This window comes from Durio zibethinus, chromosome 23 (assembly GCF_047325235.1).
Source record: "Durio zibethinus cultivar Kanyao isolate XHJ-2024 chromosome 23, ASM4732523v1, whole genome shotgun sequence".
Taxonomy (NCBI): domain Eukaryota; kingdom Viridiplantae; phylum Streptophyta; class Magnoliopsida; order Malvales; family Malvaceae; genus Durio; species Durio zibethinus.
The window spans coordinates 1,169,451-1,192,112 of record NC_143184.1 but is presented as its reverse complement, the minus strand read 5'-3'; the positions used below and the strand labels follow the sequence as shown (position 1 = coordinate 1,192,112).

General features: G+C 33.1%; 1 protein-coding gene and 1 pseudogene across 2 annotated transcripts; both read right to left on the bottom strand.

Moving 5' to 3' along the window:
• Positions 1–3,308: 3,308 nt before the first annotated feature.
• On the bottom strand, positions 3,309–4,089 carry LOC111313274 (14 kDa proline-rich protein DC2.15 pseudogene; annotated as a pseudogene).
• A 1,241-nt stretch (positions 4,090–5,330) lies between these two features.
• LOC111313273 (spindle/kinetochore-associated-like protein) lies at positions 5,331–8,180 on the bottom strand. 2 transcript variants are annotated; one of them, XM_022913934.2, is made up of 9 exons: positions 7,846–8,168; positions 7,566–7,690; positions 7,286–7,398; positions 7,079–7,166; positions 6,935–7,002; positions 6,700–6,805; positions 6,586–6,615; positions 6,183–6,296; positions 5,331–5,666 (listed from the first exon to the last, which is right to left on the bottom strand). In XM_022913934.2, the coding sequence occupies exons 1-9, from the start codon at positions 8,117–8,119 to the stop codon at positions 5,589–5,591; spliced, it is 996 nt and encodes a 331-aa protein (XP_022769669.2). In that variant the 5' UTR covers positions 8,120–8,168; the 3' UTR covers positions 5,331–5,588. The 2 variants fall into 2 exon arrangements, 1 of the variants encoding a protein (XP_022769669.2); XR_016332562.1 differs by having other exon boundaries at positions 5,632–5,666; positions 6,183–6,310; positions 7,846–8,180.
• Between the last annotated feature and the right edge of the window lie 14,482 nt (positions 8,181–22,662).

Genomic DNA, 22,662 nt, shown 5'->3' with positions numbered 1-22,662 from the left:
CCAGTATTATATTTCCTATTCCTGCTTGGAATAGGATTTCGGTTTTGTTTTCTTTCTTGATTTCTCCAATCGATGATCAAAGCAATTGCCGGCAATAATGTCGATATTCGGTAAAACTATCTACACCTTATAGCTTTGGCAATAATGTCAAAATTATCATGTTTTAAGTAAACCAGAGTAGTTATTTGAGAGAAAATGGCAGATAAGAAGAGAATAATTTATGAAGCTAACTTAAGAGTGGTTTAGTTGACTAATTATCAGTATTTATATTGGATCTCAAAGGTACAGACATTCAAAGATGTCTGTTATAACCCTAGCATATTGTATATCGTTATTTTCCTCATATAAAAACTGATATCAATTTTTTTAAAGCAAATGATTTTTAGGATTTTCTTAGTATATTCACTTTTCGGATAGGTCTAAGTATGTTTAACAAATTTATGAAAAATTATCTTCCTAAAGCCTTTAAGCAGATTCGAACCCAAGTAGTAAAGCGAAGAACACACTATTTTTGCCCCTTGAACCAACCATTCGTCGCTAAAACTTTATCAGTTTGATTTAGTCTGTTTCATGTATTTGAATACGAAGCAGGTTTCAGCAGAGAAGAAAGGTGTTTAATACTAATCAGTTGAATTTAGCAGTGTTAGATGGTGGAAAGACATGGATACGTACTTCTTAATATATCCCAACATTATATGATACAGTGAGGGTTTCATTTATATAGTTGAATAATCCTTGCTCACAAAAAAAAAAAAAAAAGCCCAAGAATTTAAGCGGTTGGGAAAAAGCTAAAGTTGCCTCAGATTCAAACATGAAAATGTCGAGTGTCGTTATCTTTGTTTCATTCTCAGATAATCAACTTGAAAAGTGAAGACATCACTTGATAAAAGAAAAGAACATTATCCATTCCTAGTCTTGAACTCGATTGAATGCTGACTCCACCAAGTGAGATTACTGCAATTTTTAAATTCTGAAAGAAAGGTAATACCCTCTTTTCTCAGCTTATTAAACAATGTTTTCAATCACCAATCAATGATACAAATTTCAGTTTTCAAGCTTTTTCCATGAACAATGTGACTCTCCAATACATACAAATGGTCAATTCAGACCAGAAGAGTATTTTAAGGCTTTTGCATGAATAATGTTACACGAGTAATGCGTTGGTTCGATTATAATTTTCTATTGTTAGAAGCTTGAACTAAGCTGATGACGTACATAGCTTCTTTTAACATAATTGCTCTGGAAGTATTCCAAACGGTTAACATAATTTCAGATAAGAGTCATGTACTTCTACTGGTAGCTTCTTTACCGCTGTGGGAAGAAATTTCATCTGTTATTTCGTTTTATAAATAAAATAAACGACTCATAAATTCCCTACAAAGACAACAATGTGGTTTTAATATTCATTCATAATTTTCGGACAAGGAATTTATAAATACGGCGATAAGGTAAAAAGGACTCGCAAGACATTAAGCAAAACTGAAACAGTTAAAACAAACATCGAGCACAACCGTACATAACTCTTTTCTGACATACGATACAAAGCTAGATTATGCATTCTTCTTTCACAAGCTGACACTGACAGGCGTTGCTGTTGTTTGCTTCTCCACTTCCGGCCCTAGGTTTGCCTCACCAGATTTCTTTTCAGTCGCTGATCTGCGAGGACAGCGCCAGTTGCCTTCGTTGACTTCTTTAATATGATGGCAACGACCAAATCCTCGAGTTAAAAAGGCCCCGAACATCGCCCCCAACAGAAACGTCGCACCGGTCTTCATCATATTAATTTTGATTGATGATCAACTTTATTCACTTTCTCTGAAACACCAAAATATTAAGCAAATTCACTAAAATTTTAGCAGGAGTGCATGCGTGCAAGTGAATTGTGTTTTAATTACGCTGTTCTAAGGCTAATTCCCAATCATTTATAGTGAAGATTCACACCAGGCTATCCCCTTCTCCAAGGGTCAACCCCAATTCCAATAGTTTAGCTTTGCTTGAGCAACAAGGACACGGGTTTCAGAAAAGGAGCCCGTTTCCTGGAAAGTTCATCTGACGATGGCTTCCACTTTGAGGACTCACTTGTAAATAAAGAGCCTAAACAAGCACGGGCTTCAGTTCTAGAATACAAAGAGATTTTGGGCTACGTCTTTAAATAAGTCCATGTTATCAGGCCTACTAGCGTTCTAACCCGTATTAGAGTGAAATTTTGGGCCATATCAATCTCGATTTCGCACACAATAATAAGGTTCAGTTGGGCCACTTTGAAAGCGTTTGATATATTTGGAAGTGGAGCCCAAGTACTTCCAAGAATTTTGTTCTTAGAATCCAAGGAACTATTGGGCTAGCTTTCCCTTTGCATCCGTTAAAAAACGCCCAATAGCCTTCTGTCCTGCATTAATATTTCCTACTCATGCATGGAATAGGATTTCCGGTTTGTTTTCTTTCTTGATTTCTCCAATATATAATCAAAGCAATTGCAGGTAATAATGTCGGTAAAACTATCTACACCTTAAAGTTTTCTTCGCCATACGTGCATAAGAGAGATATAATCTAGGCTTTGTATGTGCAAAAAATTTCTTCATCTCGATCCTCTCTTCTCTTTGTTTTTGACAGTAACATGTCATCAATGAAAAATATATAGTTGTAGCGGCCGTCCTTGCTTATTGAATGGTTTTGTTTGGGTTTATTTAGAGTTATAGGCTTAGCTAGTTACCAACATTATTCAACCCTGATTTTAAACCAAATTATCCTCAATATTATATGTTAGTAATACACATTACAGAATGTGTACAGTCTAAAAAACGAAGTGCCGCTTCATATTGATGTTTTGCTGAAAGCGTGCAGAGTTTGTAAATCCGAAATTTTGGATGATAAGTCATAGATCACCGTCCAAAACAGTAACTGTTTTCTTTGTCTTTTTCGATGATTATTCTCTTGCTTTTGTTTTTCTAGCTGAGAATTTGTCCCACATTGAAAATTACCCAAGTGAACTTTCTTTGGTGGATCTCTATTATTATTATTTTACGTTCAGATATTGTTTTCATTTTCATTTTTTGTTGCATCTTTTAAAAAATGCAGAAAATTGTGGCATACATGCTTACTTACATGCAAGTTCGGCAAAAATAAACCTGATCTGCTTTCAGTTTATGAATTTTGCTTGATTCAAAACTTGATTATAAGCTATCTTTATAATAAGAATGATCAATTTTCCACCTGGATATTGATGTGGTCGCTTTATTCAGATTCATTCAACAATATATATGCAATTACATATGCATACTTAAATAATTAATGTTGATTGACGACCATTTTCAATTTCAGAATCAACATATATAAAAGAATCAAATTCATGAGTATCCAAAAATGTTTATTTCTTCTATAATATAAAAGAGCATAAGGATCAAGTTGATCACAGCAAAATCAAACTGACAATAAGGACACAAACAAACATAATGAAAGCTTTAGCAGCAAAAAAATAATCATGGAATGGAGAAAAGCGATGAGATGATATGCATAATTAGGCGCATTGAAATCCTCTAGGGACATTTTTACCACAGTAGTTCAAGAGCAAGCTCAAGGAGATTGGGACATTGAGGTTAATTCCCAAAACGTTAGCTTTAATGGCAGTGCAAAGGCAAACAGCAGCTTCGAGATCAGCAAGACCCTGGATGAGAGGGCAGCAAGGGGACTTTGGTGAGGTACCAACAACGAGGTGAACCAAGTCATTCAATAAGTTGGCACATACCCCTAGCTTTAGGGCATCCCTCGGGCAAGAGGGTGTATTAGTTGGTGGGTTTGTAGATGGTGGCCTCGTGGCTGGAGGGTTCTTTGGTTGGGTTTTAGGAGTCTTTGGCTTTGGTGGGCAAGGGGCAGAAGCTGAACTGACCAAAGTGAAAAAGAGAAGGTTGAGAGAAAGGAGAAGAGCTGTGGTTGCAACAACCTTGGAAGCCATTTAAAACTCTTCACTGTCTAGAGTATGTCACTGCTAGAAGAAGGTAGTTTGTGTTTAAGACATGGTGAATATTGCAAGCTAGGTTAGGGTTCATATAGATGGAAATTTTGATATATTTTGGAATTAAAGAAAATAGAATAAAGAGACCCATGTGAGCACATTTGATTAGATTAAAACACTGCAATTGCTGGCGGTGCAACTTGGATATATATATCAGGAGAACTCCTGGATTTTCACTATTTTGCCTTCAACCACCAATAAAAAAAGTAAATATATACATATATATGTTTGTGTGCACACGCACTTCTCATACCATCTCTACATGACAGCTCCCTCCCTACTAAACCACTTAAATTTAACCAAAAAAATTTCCAAGAAGATGAATGCCTTTTTGTCTGCATTGCATATCAAATTGTGGTTAAGGATGGCTTCAGGTAAACACAATTAAACAAGCCCTTTGAATCTGCGTAGTCCTTAATCCCTAACAATCACGGCTTCCACATAATTACCATAGAAATAACGAGTATTAATAAACTATATAATGATGAAATTAAAATTGACTTTGGAATTATACAATCTCCAATAAAAAATTAATAGTTTGATAATAATCTTGAATGATAATACTATTAAAAAAAAAAAAAAATCCTTAGGACCCTTTTTGGTCATCATGAATATGATCTTTGAGTTTGACTATTTCCTTACCAAATTACCTTCAAGTCAGCTAATACAATCAGTAACTGAGGGCTAAATTTTGCAAAATTGTGTGCAGATACTCATGAGTTTTTCCTTTTTTAATTTGGCTTTGAATGTTTTAACTCCAAATCATAATAATTGTTTTATTGACTATAAACTATAACCATAATATTTTTTATACCTTGCATGCTCCCCACTAATTTTTGTAAAATATTAGAGAAAAATATCTTCAAAGAAAAAAAAAACATTAGTGAAATGTCCAAGATTCTGTCTGCTCCCAAGGCATTATCATTTCAAGCAGACAAATTAAAAAGCATCCGCATATACGTGATAACAGCTAGGCAAGTTCTTTGTCAATTTTCACTCTTTCTTTGGCACCGCCATAAAATTTTGGTGATTATTTACAGAAGAGAAAGTGATAATTAACCAGCTATCGGTTTAACTTGATCCCGGCCCTTGTGTAACTTCATATACTTTTATTCATCAACTTCACATCACAAGTCAAAATGATTAGAAAATTTTAGTTTAAAACTTGAAATTTAATTTAATTAATTTATATAAATATTTTTAAAAAATAATATTTAATAAATTTATAATTTAAATCTCATCATTTATAACCTTTACCTTCTCCTTAGGTTGAGGCCTCATTTGTACCAACAGAAAGAAGATTTGGCTTGACATGAGATGACAATGCAGCCTAAACAGAAGCAAGCAACATCCTCACACTAAAGAAAAACAAAGTCAACGCCCAATACAGAAAATTAAATTCTAAAAAATACAGGGGAAAACATCTTAAAGTGCTATGTACAGAGTTCCTTATACGATCAAATCAGAACCATATTCATAGAGACAGTCCTACTAAGTTTCATATTTCAACCTCAGTGCAAGTCCGAGACAAATTAGTAGTACAAGAAGTAATTCAGCATTGATGAATCGAGGCAATTCATTGAGCCTTCGAAAGAATGATCACACGATGATGTCCAATCCGAGTCTCACTGATGCGACCAAGGTGACGTAGGACCTGTCAAACAGCACGATGCACAGTGATATTTTTCCTAACTAAATTACCTCAAGCATTTGGCCATGAAATACATTATATTTATATTACAAAATTCATGTCAGTCTGCAAGGTATTTCAACATGTTTCAAAACAAAACACCACTTAAGTAAAATGACATAAATGACAGTTGACCATTACAAAGAGATAAACATATAAAACAAACATGAAAATAGGTCTCTTTCCCCCATTCTAGAATATTTAGAAGTTTTTAACAATCAACTATGACCCTTGTGCTGCACAACAATCATAGATGGTACAATTCTTTCCTCACAACACCAACCTTACTCTCTATTTGAAAATTAGTCTTAAAATATATATATATATATAAAGAACTTAGTACTCCTAGATCACAGACCATAAATCCAGGCGTATTAATCAAATAACAGTCTAAAACATTGAATCATATATAATTAACTTGCATGCCATGAACAGACTTTTATTACCAAGCAAAAAAAGGAAGAGCAAGAAAGAACTCACAGTCAGAATGGCTTTTCCAGTGTTGTCAAGCTTCAATGATGGTCCTTTCATGTCAGTTTCAAGGAAAAAGTGTTTCCCCTTTATAGCTTCTGTTGTTGCAATATCTCTCAATTCCTGCATATGGCAACCTTGAAAATCACTTGCAAATGACAACAGTTAATTACCATGTTCAGCACCAATGTGCTACACGCTAATTGTTTGAAAAAGCAATAGTAATGTGTTCAATTTTTAGGAGACAGTAAAGGAAAATATTTCTCATCGGCACCGCTGATACATTTTCTGAGTAGATTCTATGCATCATGGTGCTTTAACTTAAAAGAACACTATTATTTATGAAAAAACGTATCATTCAGTGGACAACATAGAAAGATGAGGTGCTATAACTTGGTTAGGGTTCATTTACCAAGGCTTTCTCCCAGAGATTTTCTGCCATCTTCATGAAGAAAGAAAAATTATTAGCAATGGCCATGAGATTATAGAATCATAAATGAACACCAATAAAAGCTTGAACATAAACCTTCTTTTTAGGAGCTGCAACAAGCTGAGCATTTGCCTCAGCATATGTTGCCATGTCATTAATAGCTGCATTGACCTTCTCAAGAGTAAGCCTTCCTCTCATGTATCTGCACACAGAGCTGAGTTAGTGATAGACACAGAGTGAACCATTGCTATGTCGCATTAAATTGTAATGTAACAGGCTACTGTAAAAGAAGAGAGTGCAAATTTTAGTTTCAAATGAAAGATATACTTACGAAGACAAAGAATCCAGTTCACTAGCAGTTATGTACCACAATGGTGGGGAGCCACGGCCCTTCTTCTCCTGCCATTACAAGAAAAATAATTAAATAAGCCCAAGTTCAGATCCACTATTTTAATTACTATGGTGCCATTGAAACCTTTGGTAAAGCAGCAGGCTCCTCGAGTTTCGAAGAGCCCAGATTAGGCTGCTCTAGTGGCTGATGTTTAGAGGCTTCTGGTACCAAACTGAGACAAAAAAACGGTACATATAATCACTATTTCCACATACACGAAAATTCAATTAAAATACATTACATAGCAAAGTGTCTTGAATATAATTAGAAAAGAAATATAAATGTCATCACCCTCTATCAGCGTCCAAATTCAGTGTTGTTGTTCTTTCAGGCAAATATGAGGGAGCGTAGACGGACATGCTCTGTAATTTCTTCTGCTGCCGTAGCGATGCAGCAATCAGTTTCTGAAATCATCACAACAATCTCAACTCAACCAAAACTTTTCCAATAATAGTCAAATTAAGTTATAAATAAAAAAAAAAAAAGAAAATCCCCTGTTTTGAAACCCTAATTTTAACAAACCAAACCCCTAATTGAGAGAAATAAAAATACGAAGTTAGAAATGACGTTCTTTGGCTTTGGGAATGGCCTCGGTTTCCTCACGCAATCGGTCTTTGATCGCCTGCACTTGCAGTTCCATCCCCTTTAATACCGCATCAATCGCCGACAAATCCGTCACACTACTTGCCGGGTACACTGGAAAACAAAAGCAGAATGTTAAGTTGACACGCCGGCTTCTGATTCGAAGGCGAAAAAAAAAATTTAAGTCAAAATCATTACATAGATGTAGGGACAGAAGAAAGAAAACCGGGGGGGGGGGAGGAAGCAAACTGAATTCCGAGTTGACTCACTGTTCCGTGCAATGACGAGTTCTTGTAGCTCAGCGATTCGGGTGTTGAATGAAGATATCAGAGACTCGAGAGATGAACCAGCTTTCTTAAGATCCATCTCTCTCTCTCTCTCTCTCTCTCGCAAAATACTATTCTCCCGTATACGAATGGGACCGATTGATTTTGATCTATGATTTACTGATTTCGGGGATTTGAAAGTTTTGGCGGGAAAGAGAAGGGAATTAGAAAGGCAAATTGCGTTTGCAGATTCTCGAAAACGGTCCTCCGAGTTCATGAACAGAAACAGTGATTTTGCAAGTGGACGAGCTGAGATCTTAGAGATCCAATGGGAAGGCAGAACCAGTCTAGGGCCCTAGCTGCTTGCAAAGTTAAGAGCACGACATTGGCCCATCAATAAGCCCAGTGGTGCCGAATTTGGGCTGGACTTTCGAGTCTAAAGCGTTTTAACAGCATCAAGTATTTTTGTAACTTCAAATTTAATTTATCCTTAAGAAATACAAAATACAAATTAAAAAACTTTCTTATTCTTCTGATCAGAGACATACATCACTTGTATTTATGCTTTTATTCTTAAGTTAAGATTTCTTTTTATAAAAAAATTAATATTTTATGATTATATGGTTTTATTAAGTTCAGTTGAATTCAACAAGTTTTAGCAGACACAAGATCTGCCACCCAAGCTTCAATTCCTTTGCCCCTAAGATGGGAACGCAGTCCTAGTTAATTGATGCACTTTTATCAAATTATTTTCTCCTATGACTTGATCTTTTACTTTTATTTTTTTCTTAAAATAAGTTAGAGTAATATTATAAATGCAAATATAAGTTAAAGTAATATGATCAACGTTTGTTGGTCCAAATGATAAAAAGTTTAATTTATTTTAAGTAAAATTTCGATTTTAAATATTGTAAATAAAAGAAATAGATTTAAGAGAACTTATTCATTTATGAGATTTAATCCAATTCGCCTTTGAATTAATTGAGACTTAAAATAATTATCTAATATTAAAAATTTTAAACAAAATATATATATATATATATATATATATACACACATATATGGCTGTCTGGTGGGATCCAATATGCAGCTTTTATTAAGTCGTACTCTTACCTTTGATAACAACATTAGAAAATGTCAAATTAATCGAATGTGGGATGTTTTGTTATGCCTTGAACCCAAACAAATCGGTAAGATAGTACCATTTATAAAGGGCCCGTGATGTTCACTTCAAGTCTTATTGTCTTAACAATATACTAGCACTACTTTTATTGGGATTTTAAAGTTTTTTTTTTTTAATTAAAAGTATATTTTATTTGGTGATTCATCTTATGTTTCTTGTGCAACTTATCATACTTCATACATAAACATATTCGCCATATGACTGCCTTTTTTCAGCATAAATTTTTACCTGATTTTCTGATTGAATTTGAAGTAGTCAATCTAAATCAAATACGGCTAAACGGGTTGATTACTAGATTAAGCAAAGTAATGTCAAGGTGATAATTAAAATCAGGATGTTTTATCTATAAGTAAAGTCAATTGACAGCAAATGTAATTTATTAATAAAATATTAATATTTTATTTTATTTATATTTTGATAATTTTAGATATTAAAAAAATTTAAAAGTAAGTCAATTAGCATATGAGTATGGTGTATAGCATTTATAATGCTCGACAAATTAGAAGAGTCGAGTCAATTCAATATTTACTGCTTATATTTTCCTAAGATTTTACTGAATTACTTCTATCTCAAGAGAGTGAACACATCCCTAAGAAATTTTCCATTAGATGGTAACATCATGTGCAGTAGAAGATTCAAACGGCAACAGTAGAAACTGATGTGATAAGTGATAACCAGCCGACCACATTTAAGAACACCCATCCACCTCATCTTAGACCTAACATCACATATATGCTATCCTATCAATGTCCTAGATATCTTTCATTTACATTAACCATGCATCCATGCTTTTAATTCGTTTCCCTTGGTGGGTATATATCACCCCTTCTATGCTTTTTTTTTGGATCATGATTCATGGACCTAATGAAAAACACATCATTTAATTTTTAAGTGCTCATTTGATAATAATATGACATTAAGAGCAGCAACTTCTCTAACAAAGCTTTTTGAGAAATACAGAAGAAATTAAGAGAGATCCCGTAATTGGTTTTTTGGGGATTTTTTTTTTTTTTTTGGTGAAGCAAAAAAGGATCGAAAGGGACCTTCAATACGAGAAAACCATATCACGCGTGCCACTTATTTGGACTACTGATGACAGGAAAATGAGAATAAAATTGGCATACTGGTATCATTGATTGAGGAAAAACGTATGCCCTGAATTGGTTTGATTGTCTCATTTACCTGAACCTTAATAGCATGACAGTTCATCATACTCTAATTCAAAGATGGAATAGAAGTGAACAATATGCATCATGTCATAACGTTTAGATCCGAGTATTCATTATTAGATATTATCTTTAAGACTTATCACAAATTTTTTTTATTTAGATGCGATTAGTCACCTAAAAAATCTATCATTTTAAAGAACACTTAAGCCTAAGCGTCCTTAAAAGAATAGGTTCAGGTCTATTAACTAGAAAAGGATTTCGGAGTACGATTACATACGAGAAAGTTTATAGTACCCTCACAATGCCCATCGAAAGATGGTACCAGTTTAATTTTGTGTTATCTAATAAGCTTTAAAAATTTATCAAGTAATTAATTATTAAAAATTATTCTCAATTGACTATAATACTTTTAGCATAAAATTGAGAAAATTATCACCTCAAGAGTATACAAGAAAACTACTGTTTCACTTGCAGAGACTCTATCGTCGAATTATTTAACATTAAAAAAAATTCAAAAAGGAAAAGAAATAAAATGAAAAAAAAAAGAATAATGATTCAGCTTTAGATATAAATAATTTTTTCTTCAAAAACTCATTGCTTTTGTACAAGAAAAATTGATACTTTCAACTTTTTATTAAAAATATTTTTTTAAAATTTTATTTTAAAAAAAAATTGATACTTTTACCTTTTCCTCAAAAATATTTTTTAAAAAATTATTTTCAAGGAAAATTGATACTTTCAACTTTTCCTCAAAAATATTTTTTTTAGAATTTTATTTTAAGAAAATCATTAAAAAAATAAAATAAAATAAAAATAAAAATAAAAATAAAATAAAGAATGCCAAATTATTCTAATCTAATCAATAAATAATAATAATAAATAAGAAAAAAAAACTTTTAGAATGGCTCGGCTTGGCTGGGGTCCAAGCAGAGACGTGGGTCGCTGATCAGGTTAGCGCTCGGGTCGGGTCATCCGATTTCAAAACGCACGGATCTTCTGGGAATAGTAAGGCTAAAACGACATTGTTTTCGACTAGTATAAAAGGCTTCAACCTCTGTTTTTTCGCAGATTGCTTCTTTCCCCTTCTCTTTTTTTTTCTCTTCTTTCTTTCTAAACAGAATTCAGATTCTAATTGAATGTCTGTCGAAATCTAAAAAAACAGGTCGAAAACTTCAAAGTTGGCCGAAAATCTCGTTGAAAAACTTGAAGCTTGTTGAAAAATTTCACCGGATTCTGAAAATTTTCAAAAAAAAAAAACTTCAAAAATTTTAAAAATTTTTTCACAAATTCCAAAAGTTGTTTCTAACACACTAGAACCTTTTTTAGCCTCCGTTTCCTCTCTGTGTATTTTTTTTTTGTGTGCTCTCTGTGGAGCTATTTATAGGGATTGATCAGAAGAGTTTCTGATCAATCCCAACTCCTTCTGGGATTTGGATTCAATATTTGAATCCAATCTCAATTTTGTCAACCTCTAATTTCACAGCCAAATCTAATTTTTCTGATCCTAATCCTAGTAAAAAATCAATCAAGATAAAATAAAAAAATACATATTAATAATTAATAGATAAATAATAAATAATATATATTAATAAATAATAATAAAATAAAATAAAAATACAATATGGGTTTACCCATTTGGACCAGGCCCAATTGATCCGAGCCTAGACCAAATTGGGTGTCTATAACTACCCTTCTTTGCACATTTTCTGTGAAACAAGAATTGTGCAAAGACATAGACACCTATTCAAGGCTCCACTCGACTCTTTTTTTTATTTTTTATTTTTTTGGTTGAAATTTTGATTAAGTTCCTCTAAGCAGAAGCTCAACGACTTTGAAAAAATAAACAAAGGTCATCTAATCAAAGGCTTACAACTTTGGAAAATAACTAAAGTTTCTCTAATCAGAGGCTTAATGACTTTGGAAAATAAATAAAGCTCCTCTAATTAGAGGCTTAACAACTTTGAAAAAATAAATAAAGCTCATCTAATCAAAGGTTCCACGACTTTGAAAAAATAAACAAAGCTCCTTTAAATAGAGGCTCAACGACTTTTAGTAAAATAAATAAAGCTCCTCTAAGCAGAGGCTCAATGACTTTTGAAAAATAAACAAAGCCCCTCTAAATAGAGGCTCAACAACTTTTGAAAAATAAACAAAGTTCTTCTAAACAGAAGCTCAACGACTTTTAAAAAATAAATTGCTTCTTGACAATCATGTCCAAATGAGACAAAGATCATGTTTGAAGAAATTTCAGGAGATTATGCCCAAAGGTCTTACAAATCGATCCTGATGCCAAGAGATATCATTTTCCAAGGATTAAAGACTTACCTCACAAGCTTTTTTCTCGAACGAGAATTGGAAAATCAAAAAGTCTTTACATCTGTCTTTTTTATGTGGGATCCTGGAATACCACTACTTCTTGAATTTATGCACTATACTTTCTTGAATGCATAATATACTATACGAAATTCAGTGCATGCGATGCAAATGCTGGCTAATTAATTCTTATTCTATTATGGTACTCAAGTTTTTCAAGCTCTTGTCATATGCCCTGAACCTTTTGTTTTTCAAAGGCGTAACTCTTAATCATCTCTTTCATTTAATTCTTGTATCCTTTCTAATGGTAATCTCTTTCCAAATTCAATGTTTCTATCAGGAACTGAACATCTCAAATTTGCCTTTATCACTCTTGACTTCTTCAATATAATGTAAAAATCTTTTATGTCATTATTCATTTATCAATCGTTATTTCAAACTCAAAAAGTAAGAATGCATTTACACATTTCTTCCATTGTAAGGTATTAATAAGAAAAGAATAAGAATGGTTGGGAAATAATCAACAGAAGAGGCACATAAAGAGTGAAATAGAATGTCTTTTATTAGCAAAAATATTGGCAAACTTTGGCCAAGAAAGAATTACAAAAATAGGCATAAAGAGACAATGCCTAAAAATAAACAATCGGACAATCATGATAACACATCTCAAGGTTTTTTTGAAAATCCAATCATCTGATGCACTTAACAACTTAGAGCTCATCCGAATTTGCTAGCCTTCTTGCCAATGAATTTTTAAATTTGATGCTGTATTCTCCTTATTTAAGCTACATTTTTAGGTTTTTAACTTAGATAAACCCTTATGACTTAAACCACCCTTTTAGGATTTTCGCATTGAGTTCTCTTTTTTCATTCCCTTTTTCTTTTCATTTTCATTTTTTTTCATTTTTTTAATTTTTTTTCATTTTATTTTTTATTTTTTTCCTTTTTTTAAAGCATAATACTTCTTCATAACATCAAAATTTATAGGATGAGATAAATTATTTTCATCTATCTCAATCAATATCAACGCTCCACTCGAGAAAGCCTGTTTCACTACATATGGTTATTTCTAATTCGAAGTCCATTTCTCTCTATTATCGTATTGATTTGGAAATTTTTTTTTTAAAACCAACTCGTCTTTTCAAAAGCAACGAGGTTGAACCTTTTTATCATGGGCCTTCATCATTCCTCTTTGATATAGCTAACCATGGCATAACGCTGTCAATCTCTTTTTCTCAATGAGATTCAACTGCTCATAGCGCTCTTAAATCCATTCAACCTCTTCTAGTTCAACTTCTTTCAAAACCCTCAAATATGGGATTTTTATCTCCACTGTTAGTATAGTTTTCATCTCATAAACTAAAAAAAATAAAATTACCCCAGTAGAGGTACGCACTGATATTCGATATGCATGCAGTGCAAATGGTAACTTTTTATGCCAATCTTTATAGGTCTCGATCATCTTCTCAAGAATTTTTTTTATATTCTTGTTTGTCATCTCAATTACTTCATTCATTTTTAGACGGTATAGTGCTGAATTGTGATGCTTGATCCTATACTGGACACATATTTTTTGTATCATTCCTTTATTTAGATTCTTTGTATTATCTAAAATAATTTTTTTTGAAGTTTGTATCTATAAATAATTTCTCTTTTTATGAACTTACAGATCACAGACCATGTTACACTCCTAAATGATGTTATTTTCACTCATTTCGTGAAGTAATTTATCATCACAAAAATAAACCTATGCCCATTAAAAGTCTTTGAGGTGATAGGATGAATGACATCCATGCCCCATATTGAGAATGGCCAAGGTGATGCCAAAACATGTAAAGCAGATGGCGGAGCATAGATCTTATCAGCATATATCTGACATTTATGATATTTACGAGCATAGTCAATGTAATCATTCTTCATTGTCAACCAGTAGTATCATACTCTCATGATTTGTCTCACCATTATATGTCCACTGACATGCATATTCCATTATGCACATTTTCAATGATTTTTCTTGCTTCAGCTTTACTTACGCATCTCAGCAATACTTGATCATGGCTTTTTTTGTACAAAACATCCCCATCCAAGAAAAAACTCATAACTAATCTTTGGATGACCCTTTTATCGTTATCTGTTGCTTGAATTAGGTATTGTTGATCCTTAATATACTGTAAGATATCATAATACCAGGGCTTCCTATTTTTTATTTTTTTTTACATTGGAGCAATGAGCTGACATAGTCTTAACATCTAGCCTGATGGGTTGAATGTCAGTATTGTCATTAATTTGAATCATTACAGCCAGAGTAACCAAGGCATCGATAATCAGATTCTCTTTTCGAGGTAAATGGTCAAACTAGATATCTTCAAACTGTTTTATCAACTTTAAAATATACTTATGATATGAAACGAGTTTTGAATCTTTCGTCTCTCATTCTCTTTTCAATTGATATATAACTAGAGCTGAGTCTCCAAATACTTTTAATGCTTTCACTCTTCTATCTATAGCAGCTTGTAAACTCATGACACATGCCTTATATTCAGTGATGTTATTTGTGTAATTAAAATTTAACATCGCTATTACAGGATAGTATTGTTCTTCTAGAGAGATCAGAATTACCCTAATTCCATGTTCCAAGGCATTGGCAGCTCCATCAAAATATATCCTTCAACACATTTCTTCATGCTTCTCCTTCTCTAATTGAAAAATAGCATTAGATCTTCCTTGAAAAATTTTAATCTCATTAGTTTATATTTTTCAGTAGCACGATCTACAAGAAACTCAGCTATAGCACTTCTTTTTACTGCTTTTTAGCTTACATATATGATATCATATTCTGAGAGCATTACTTACCACCTAGTAATTCTCTCAAATAAAGAAGGCTTCTCGAAGATATATTTGATTGGAACCAGTTTAGCTATAAGTCAAGTAGTGTGATAGAGCATCTATTGTCTGAGTCTTTTAACAATCCAAGCTAATGCATAACATATTTTTTTCAAAAAAGAATACTTAGACTCATATTCAGTGAATTTTTTACTCAGATAATAAATAGCTCTTTCTTTTCGATCATACTCATCTTGTTGTCCCAGCACACATCTCATTAAATTTTTACATACTGTTAGATATAAAATTAAGAGTTTTCCTAGAACAGGTGGCACCAACACAGGAGGACTTGACAAGTATTGCTTAATTTTATCAAAAGCCACTTGACTTTCCTCGTTCCATTCTCCAGGATTATTCTTACGGAAAAGCTTAAAAATGGGATCACATTTATAAGTAAGCTGAGATATGAACCGTGAAATGTAGTTTAACTTTTCCAAAAAACTTTAAACTTTTTTTGGTGTACTCGGAGGTGACAAACTTTGAATGGCCCATATTTTATCTGGATCAACTTTAATTCCTCTTTCACTGACCACAATGCCTAGTAACTTTCTTGACTTTACCCCAAAGGTGTACTTGACTGAGTTTAACTTGAGTTGAAATCTTTTTAATCTCTCAAATAACTTTTTAAGGTTGGTGATATGATCTTCATTTTTATGAGATTTTACAATCATATCATTCACGTACATCTCAATCTCTTTATGTATCATGTCATGAAAGAGTGTCACCATGACCTTTTGATATGTTGTCCCAGTATTTTTTAACCCAAAAGATATGACTTTATAACAAAAGGTTACCCACATAGTCATGAAAGTAATCTTTTTCATATCATCTGTAGTCATTTTTATCTGATTATACCTTGAGAACCCATCCACAAAGGAGAAAATTAAATGCCTAGCGTATTATCTACCAGTGAGTTAATGTGAGGTAAAAGAAAGTTATCGTTTAGGCTAACCCTATTCAAATCGCGATAGTCTACACACATTCGTACCTTTTTATCTTTCTCAAAAATTGGTACTATATTAGCTACCCACTCTGGATACTTAGTCACTTGTAGAAAACCTACATCAAACTATTTCTTCACCTCTTCTTTGATCTTTAGTAGCATTTCAGGCTTTATTCACCTTAATTTCTGCTGGACTAGCTTACATTCTGGCTTTAAGGGTAATCTATACTCTACTATCTTTGTGCTCAGCCCTGACATATCCTGGTAAGATCAAACAAACACATCTATGAATTTTGGAAGTAGATCTACCAAACGTTACTTATCTCCTGATGAAAGTGAGTGTCAATTTTGACTTCTTTTTTATTCTCTTCATCTCTCAGATTCACCAAATTAATTATCTCCTGATGAGGCTTAATTGGCTTATTTTCTTATTTAATCAATCTCATTAGGTTCGGAGGCATAACATATTTCTCAAAATTTTCTTCATTGTCAAGTTCATCAGCATTAATTAAATTCTCAAAACTAACCTCTTAATTGTTATCATAATTATCTTCTTGTTCATTTAAAGACCTGAATTGAATGAAATGAGATATGTTGGTAAGATGTGTTTGAAAAAATGGCAATAATGAAGACACAAGAAGAAATGAATGAAAATGCTTCATTATTAATTTTTATTCAAATAATAAAAGATAAATGGCCCAAACAAGAAAGATCACCCCAATGCCCTGGGCAATAGCTATTGGGATGTACAATTACATTGAATTACTTTCAAAGGTCAAAGGCATTTCAATGGTACTCTAATTGTTCAACTCATAATCTGATGGACAAAGACAGACCCACCTTTTTTGCTTAAGCCCCATTTCATCTTCAATAGCATAGATGATTAACTGGGTAAAAGCTTCTTTCATACTTTTTTTTGCATCTGAGTACATGAATCCTCCAAGCTTAAAAGTTTAGTACAGGTATGGGATAATTATTAATCTTGCTGTTTTACGTACTGACCTTCTCTTGATCTCTTATTCTACTATTTCATGGCCTAGGCCTAGCCTTTCACTATTATCCATCATTGTTAGAGGCTATTTTATTCCCTACAAGCTTTTACCCAGTTTTACTCTTGGATACAGCCCTTATTGATGACTTGGCTCATCACTATCTTTGAAAAAGATTAATTTTTAAATCCTTCACCTACAGAGTTGACCAGTTCAAAAGATCGATAGAAACATTCCTCTACTTCCTCGGTAGCTTCCACATATGGGGCATTCAAAGGTTGGGTCACTAGTATGTCTTCCTCTCCAAACATTACCATTAACTGACCTTTCAGATTGAACTTAATTTTTTGGTGAAGAGTAAAAGGAATAGCCCTTAACATGTGAATCCATGATTTTCTAGTAGACAGCTATAAGACGGAGAGAGATCCATTACTTGAAATTTTACATTAAAAGTGCACGACCCAATTTATAAGGGTATCTCAATATCTTTCAGGATTTCCCTTCTGATCCTATCAAAAGCTCGCACTATCATTTGACTATCTTTTATATAAGAGTAGTCGATAGGTAGCCTTGCCAAAGTTGACATAGGTATGACATTAATAGTAGAGCCATTATCAATAAGAACTTTAGTCATGATATGGCTCTTACATTTGACAGTAATATGTAAAGTCTTGACATTTTTTCTTTCTTTTAAAGGAATCTCATCATCACTAAATGAAATGTAATTCGACATAACCAAGTTTTCAGCTAAATGATTCATATACTCAACAGACACATTATGTGCCACATACGCTTGGTTTAACACCTTCAACATAGCATTTTGATATGGTTCTGAGTTTAACAGCAATGATAATAATGAGATTCATGCTGACATTTTGTTCAATTATTCAACAACTGAATATTCACTATGTTTTATCAGCTTTAAGAATTCATAAGCTTTTTTTTTTTACACTAGCTTTGGATGATCCTCTTCATTTTCCACTTCAGGGTTATTCCATTCTTCTCTTACCTTAGCTTTCTCTCCTTTAACCTTTTCTAATATTTTTAGAGTGTAGCATCTTCCACTTCGGGTAATACCTCTTACACCAGTTATATTAGAAGCGTCAGTTTTAAAGATATTCTCTTCTTACCCCTGAACTACTGTATCACAACCATATTTTCAAGGTATAGCTTTATCATCCTTATATGAAAAAGAAGTCGAAACTTTAAAAGTTACTGATCAAAAAATGAGTTTATCTAGAATTGACTTTGGCTTGTTCCCACAGTAAATTGTCATCAATTTTAAAAATAATTTTATGGGCTTGTCAGTCATGGATACTTCAATACTCTCTAAGTCTTCTTTCTTTTCATAGACCTTCATCTGGTATGAATTCAAGAGCTTTTGTATCTATTGGTGAAACTGCTCATAAGTTTCGATAGGGTGACCCATTACCCCATTATGATATTTACAACTAGTGCCTGCTATATATGTTCCATGATAACAGTATGGACTCACTGGTTGTATCATGTCAACTTTTTTTAAAGCATCAAATAGTTGACTGAGAGGTGTCCTAATCTCTATAACTTTTCTCTTCAAATGATGCTCTTATTCATTACTCAGAGTATTCACATTGTGATTAGGTAAAAGATTGCCACTAACATTTGGTGCAGTTACCCCTTCTGCATCAAAACTAATCATTTCATCCTTAATCAGCCATTGCATTTTGTGTTTCAAAATAGTGTAATTTTTAATGGAATGACCAGTAATCCTATAGTGATAGTCACAATAGGCTGTGGGATTATACCACTTAGGGTAAGGTGGCTTGAGTGGCTCTAACTTACTTGGAGCAATCAAATGACTGTTGTAAAGCTCACGATATAACTCTATATAGGTAATAGAGATTGGGTCAAATATAGACTTTTCGTAAATGGTTTGTTGCTCTCAAAAACCTCTCATTGGGTTTGCTGGACTAGTCTGGAGTCTTGGGGTAAGTGGAATGCTAGGACTATATATGGTATTTTGAGGCCTAAGAATAGGTTGATATATTTAAAGATAAGATGACTGTACGAATGGTTGATATGGGTAAGGAAAAGTGTTATTTACAGCTGAATAATATGGAAGGTATCCTTGTAGTGAGTAGGGTTGATAACCCCCGAATTACTGTATATCAAAGCTCACAGCCTGAGCTTTAGTCTCTTTCTTTTTTGGGGCTCTTTTGTTGAATGCTTCACCTCCTTCCAACTTGTCATTCTTGATGGCACTCTCAATAATTTCTCCTGAAATCACCATGTCAGTAAAGTTTTTGATTGCATTTCCTATCATTTTTTCATAATAGAGAGATTTCAAAGTACTAACAAATAGCACTGTAGTCTCTTTCTCAATCAAAAGAGGTTGCACTTGAGAAGCTACATCTCTCTATCTCTGGACTTATTTTTTAAAAGACTTATTTATCTTTTTTCTCCAGGTTCTATAAAGACAAATGACCATGAACCATATCTATAATAAGTCGATATTGACTGATGAAGTCATGGGCCATATCACTTCAAGAATGGATACGGGTTTTGTCCAACTAGACATATCACATGGCATAGAGTCTGTAAGGCTGTCTTGAAATACATGCATTAATAGTTTTTCATTATGGGCATGGGCTACCATCTTTCGATAGTATATGATGATATGAGTTTTTGGGCACTTCATACCATCATACATATCAAATTTTGCTACTTTAAACTTTGGTAGAATAACTATATCCGAGACTAAGCAAAGCTCACCAGCGTCGACAGAACCATAAAATTCAATTTCTTCTACAGCCCGTAACTTTTGTTCAAGCATATTAATTTTTGAATCTTCCTGAAACTCCATCCCTTTTGTCTTTTTTTTCTTTCTCTTTCGAGTCATCTAGATCATAAATTTGGATTGGTTCTACTATCTTTTTAGTAAAGACAGAGTTTACATAGTTATGGTAATGCCCAGGGTTTAAAGCTAATGGCATTCTAGGATATACAGGATATGCGAACTATTGTGACAGTATATCCTGTGTGAACTAAGCTTGTTGTGGACCAAAACCTAAAGGATATAAAAGGTCAGTCATTTCTTACGATAAAAGGCCCTGTTGGCTTGTATTTTCTTCCATTTTTTTTGTTCAACTTGTTGAGAGCTTCTAGAATCTTACTCAACTCATTCTCAATCTTTTCTTGTGCTTTTTGTAATTTTTCAAATCGGTGAGAGTTTTCTTGCTCTATTTGTCTAGCTTTGACTCTTGTGTTATATCGATGGACATGGTTCTTGCTAGATAGAGTATCCTTGAAGTTGAATACCATATCTTAAAATTAGCAAGTTTATATGACTAACTCATGGTTACTTTGTTAAATGTATTTAATGAGAATGTAATGAATGAAAATACATACATGAACAGAACATTTGCCTTAAGACAGTGTTCAAACAAAAGATTTCATTTATTCTAAAAAACTTTTATTTACATAGAATCTATCATCCTAGAGTTATAACCATAAAATTGTTTGATCTGCTCATACTGGATTTTGGCTTTCTCGATAAAGTTCAGGAGACGCTGCCCATGTTCTCCTACTGGAGTTACCACTTATTTCAATACCTCTGCCTCTTCTATGATCTCTCTTGCCTTACATACCACTTTGTAAATTTGGATTGTTAAGTACTCAATGTACTTTTATCTTTTCAGGTTTTCCTTTTTATCACACCACACTTGGTATGATAATTCTCTATGCTCTTTAACTAATGCTACAATGTAGTCTTTTTGTTCATTCAACCTCTGTCTTAAGTAGTTGTTCAACATGTTATTTTTTATCTGTACTTGGGTACTTTCTTCTTTTAATTTAGCATATTCTTGCTTCAATCACTTATTATCTTCAGTGAGCTTAACAATTGTTATCTCTTTGGCTCTTTCTCCCACACATAACCTCATATGTTCTTGGTGTAGCTCTACTAGGTCTTCAACAGTTGTATCATGTTCTCTAGCAATATTGTAAACTCTAGCTTCATGTCTTTCAGCTCTAACTTTCCACTGATCTTTTTTTTCTCGAAGCTTATGAATTTTTTGCTTTAACTTATCATTTTCAGACTTAAATTCTTTTATCACAAGCTCTAATTCTGATGGTGTCTCTTCAAGCTTTCTTCATGTTAGCAATTAAAAGTTTTCATAAGTGAATACCATTTTTTATCTTCGTCTTGCTCTCTAAAGCAAATACCCTAAAGTGACTTTATCAGTGAATGGTTTAAGACTCATTCTACGGGGATTTTTTCATGCTTTAATTACCTCATTCATCCTCTGAAATACTTTAAGCTCGCTGTAAGAAAAATCTGATTGATAAATCCTATATGTCATGAGAATGAACTGTTCTACCCCAAACTACTTTCTTGCTAGAAGTGGCGCATAACTTGTTACTCCTCATAGACCCAAAAATAGGACCATAGTGTTATCTCCATATTGATATAACATAGGCTCACGATTCATCCATGCGGCTAACCATCTTACCTTGGCACCTATCAAATTTTGTAAGAAAGCTACCCATTCTTTTTTAGACATTTGTTTTGACTACCCATTTTCATAAAATTTTTTGATCAGAGCTCGATTGCAAACATAAAGCTTCAAGAAAATACCTTTTCTCCATTCGAAGTAACTTTTTTTCCATAAGTATAATAACTGTATGTAGCCTATAAAACGCCCTCCATTCCGATAACAGTAACTCAAAGATCTGATAGTCTTTGCTAATATTATCGTTGAAATATTACAGTCATTGATCACACTCTCGAAGAAGTCAACCACTGTTATTTCAATATGACCTAAAACCTTTAAAAATATCATCATTCTGTATATGGCTAAGGCAAATACATCTAATTCACGTTTCTCGTCGGCATTTTGTATTAAAAAATCATGAAAAAATTTCTAAGGTAGGCAAACTTGTTCTTGTTTCTTCTTTATGTGAGAATCCATAATCTCTTTGTCCATTCTCATGAGATGGGCCAAATCTTTACAAAATCTTGACTTGTGTTTTCTAACATATATCTTGTCAGGAGCCTTAAGTTACAAGCCCAACAAGGTCAAATATTCTTCGATGGTTGACGTCATATCCACTTCATTGAAGATGAAACACTTGTTTGTAGGATTTTAAAATTACATTACAGCTCTAACTAATTGATTGTCGACATTTACTGCAAAAAGGTGTGCTATATGTCCATGTCTCTGGTAAAATTGCTCTTATCTTGACGGACTCATCTTCTTTCATATATCAACCAAATTCTCTAGATTATTTTATTTGAGGAGGATAGATATTTTTTTAGACAAGGTAGAATCATATCTGATTGGTAAATAATCCCTCATCTTT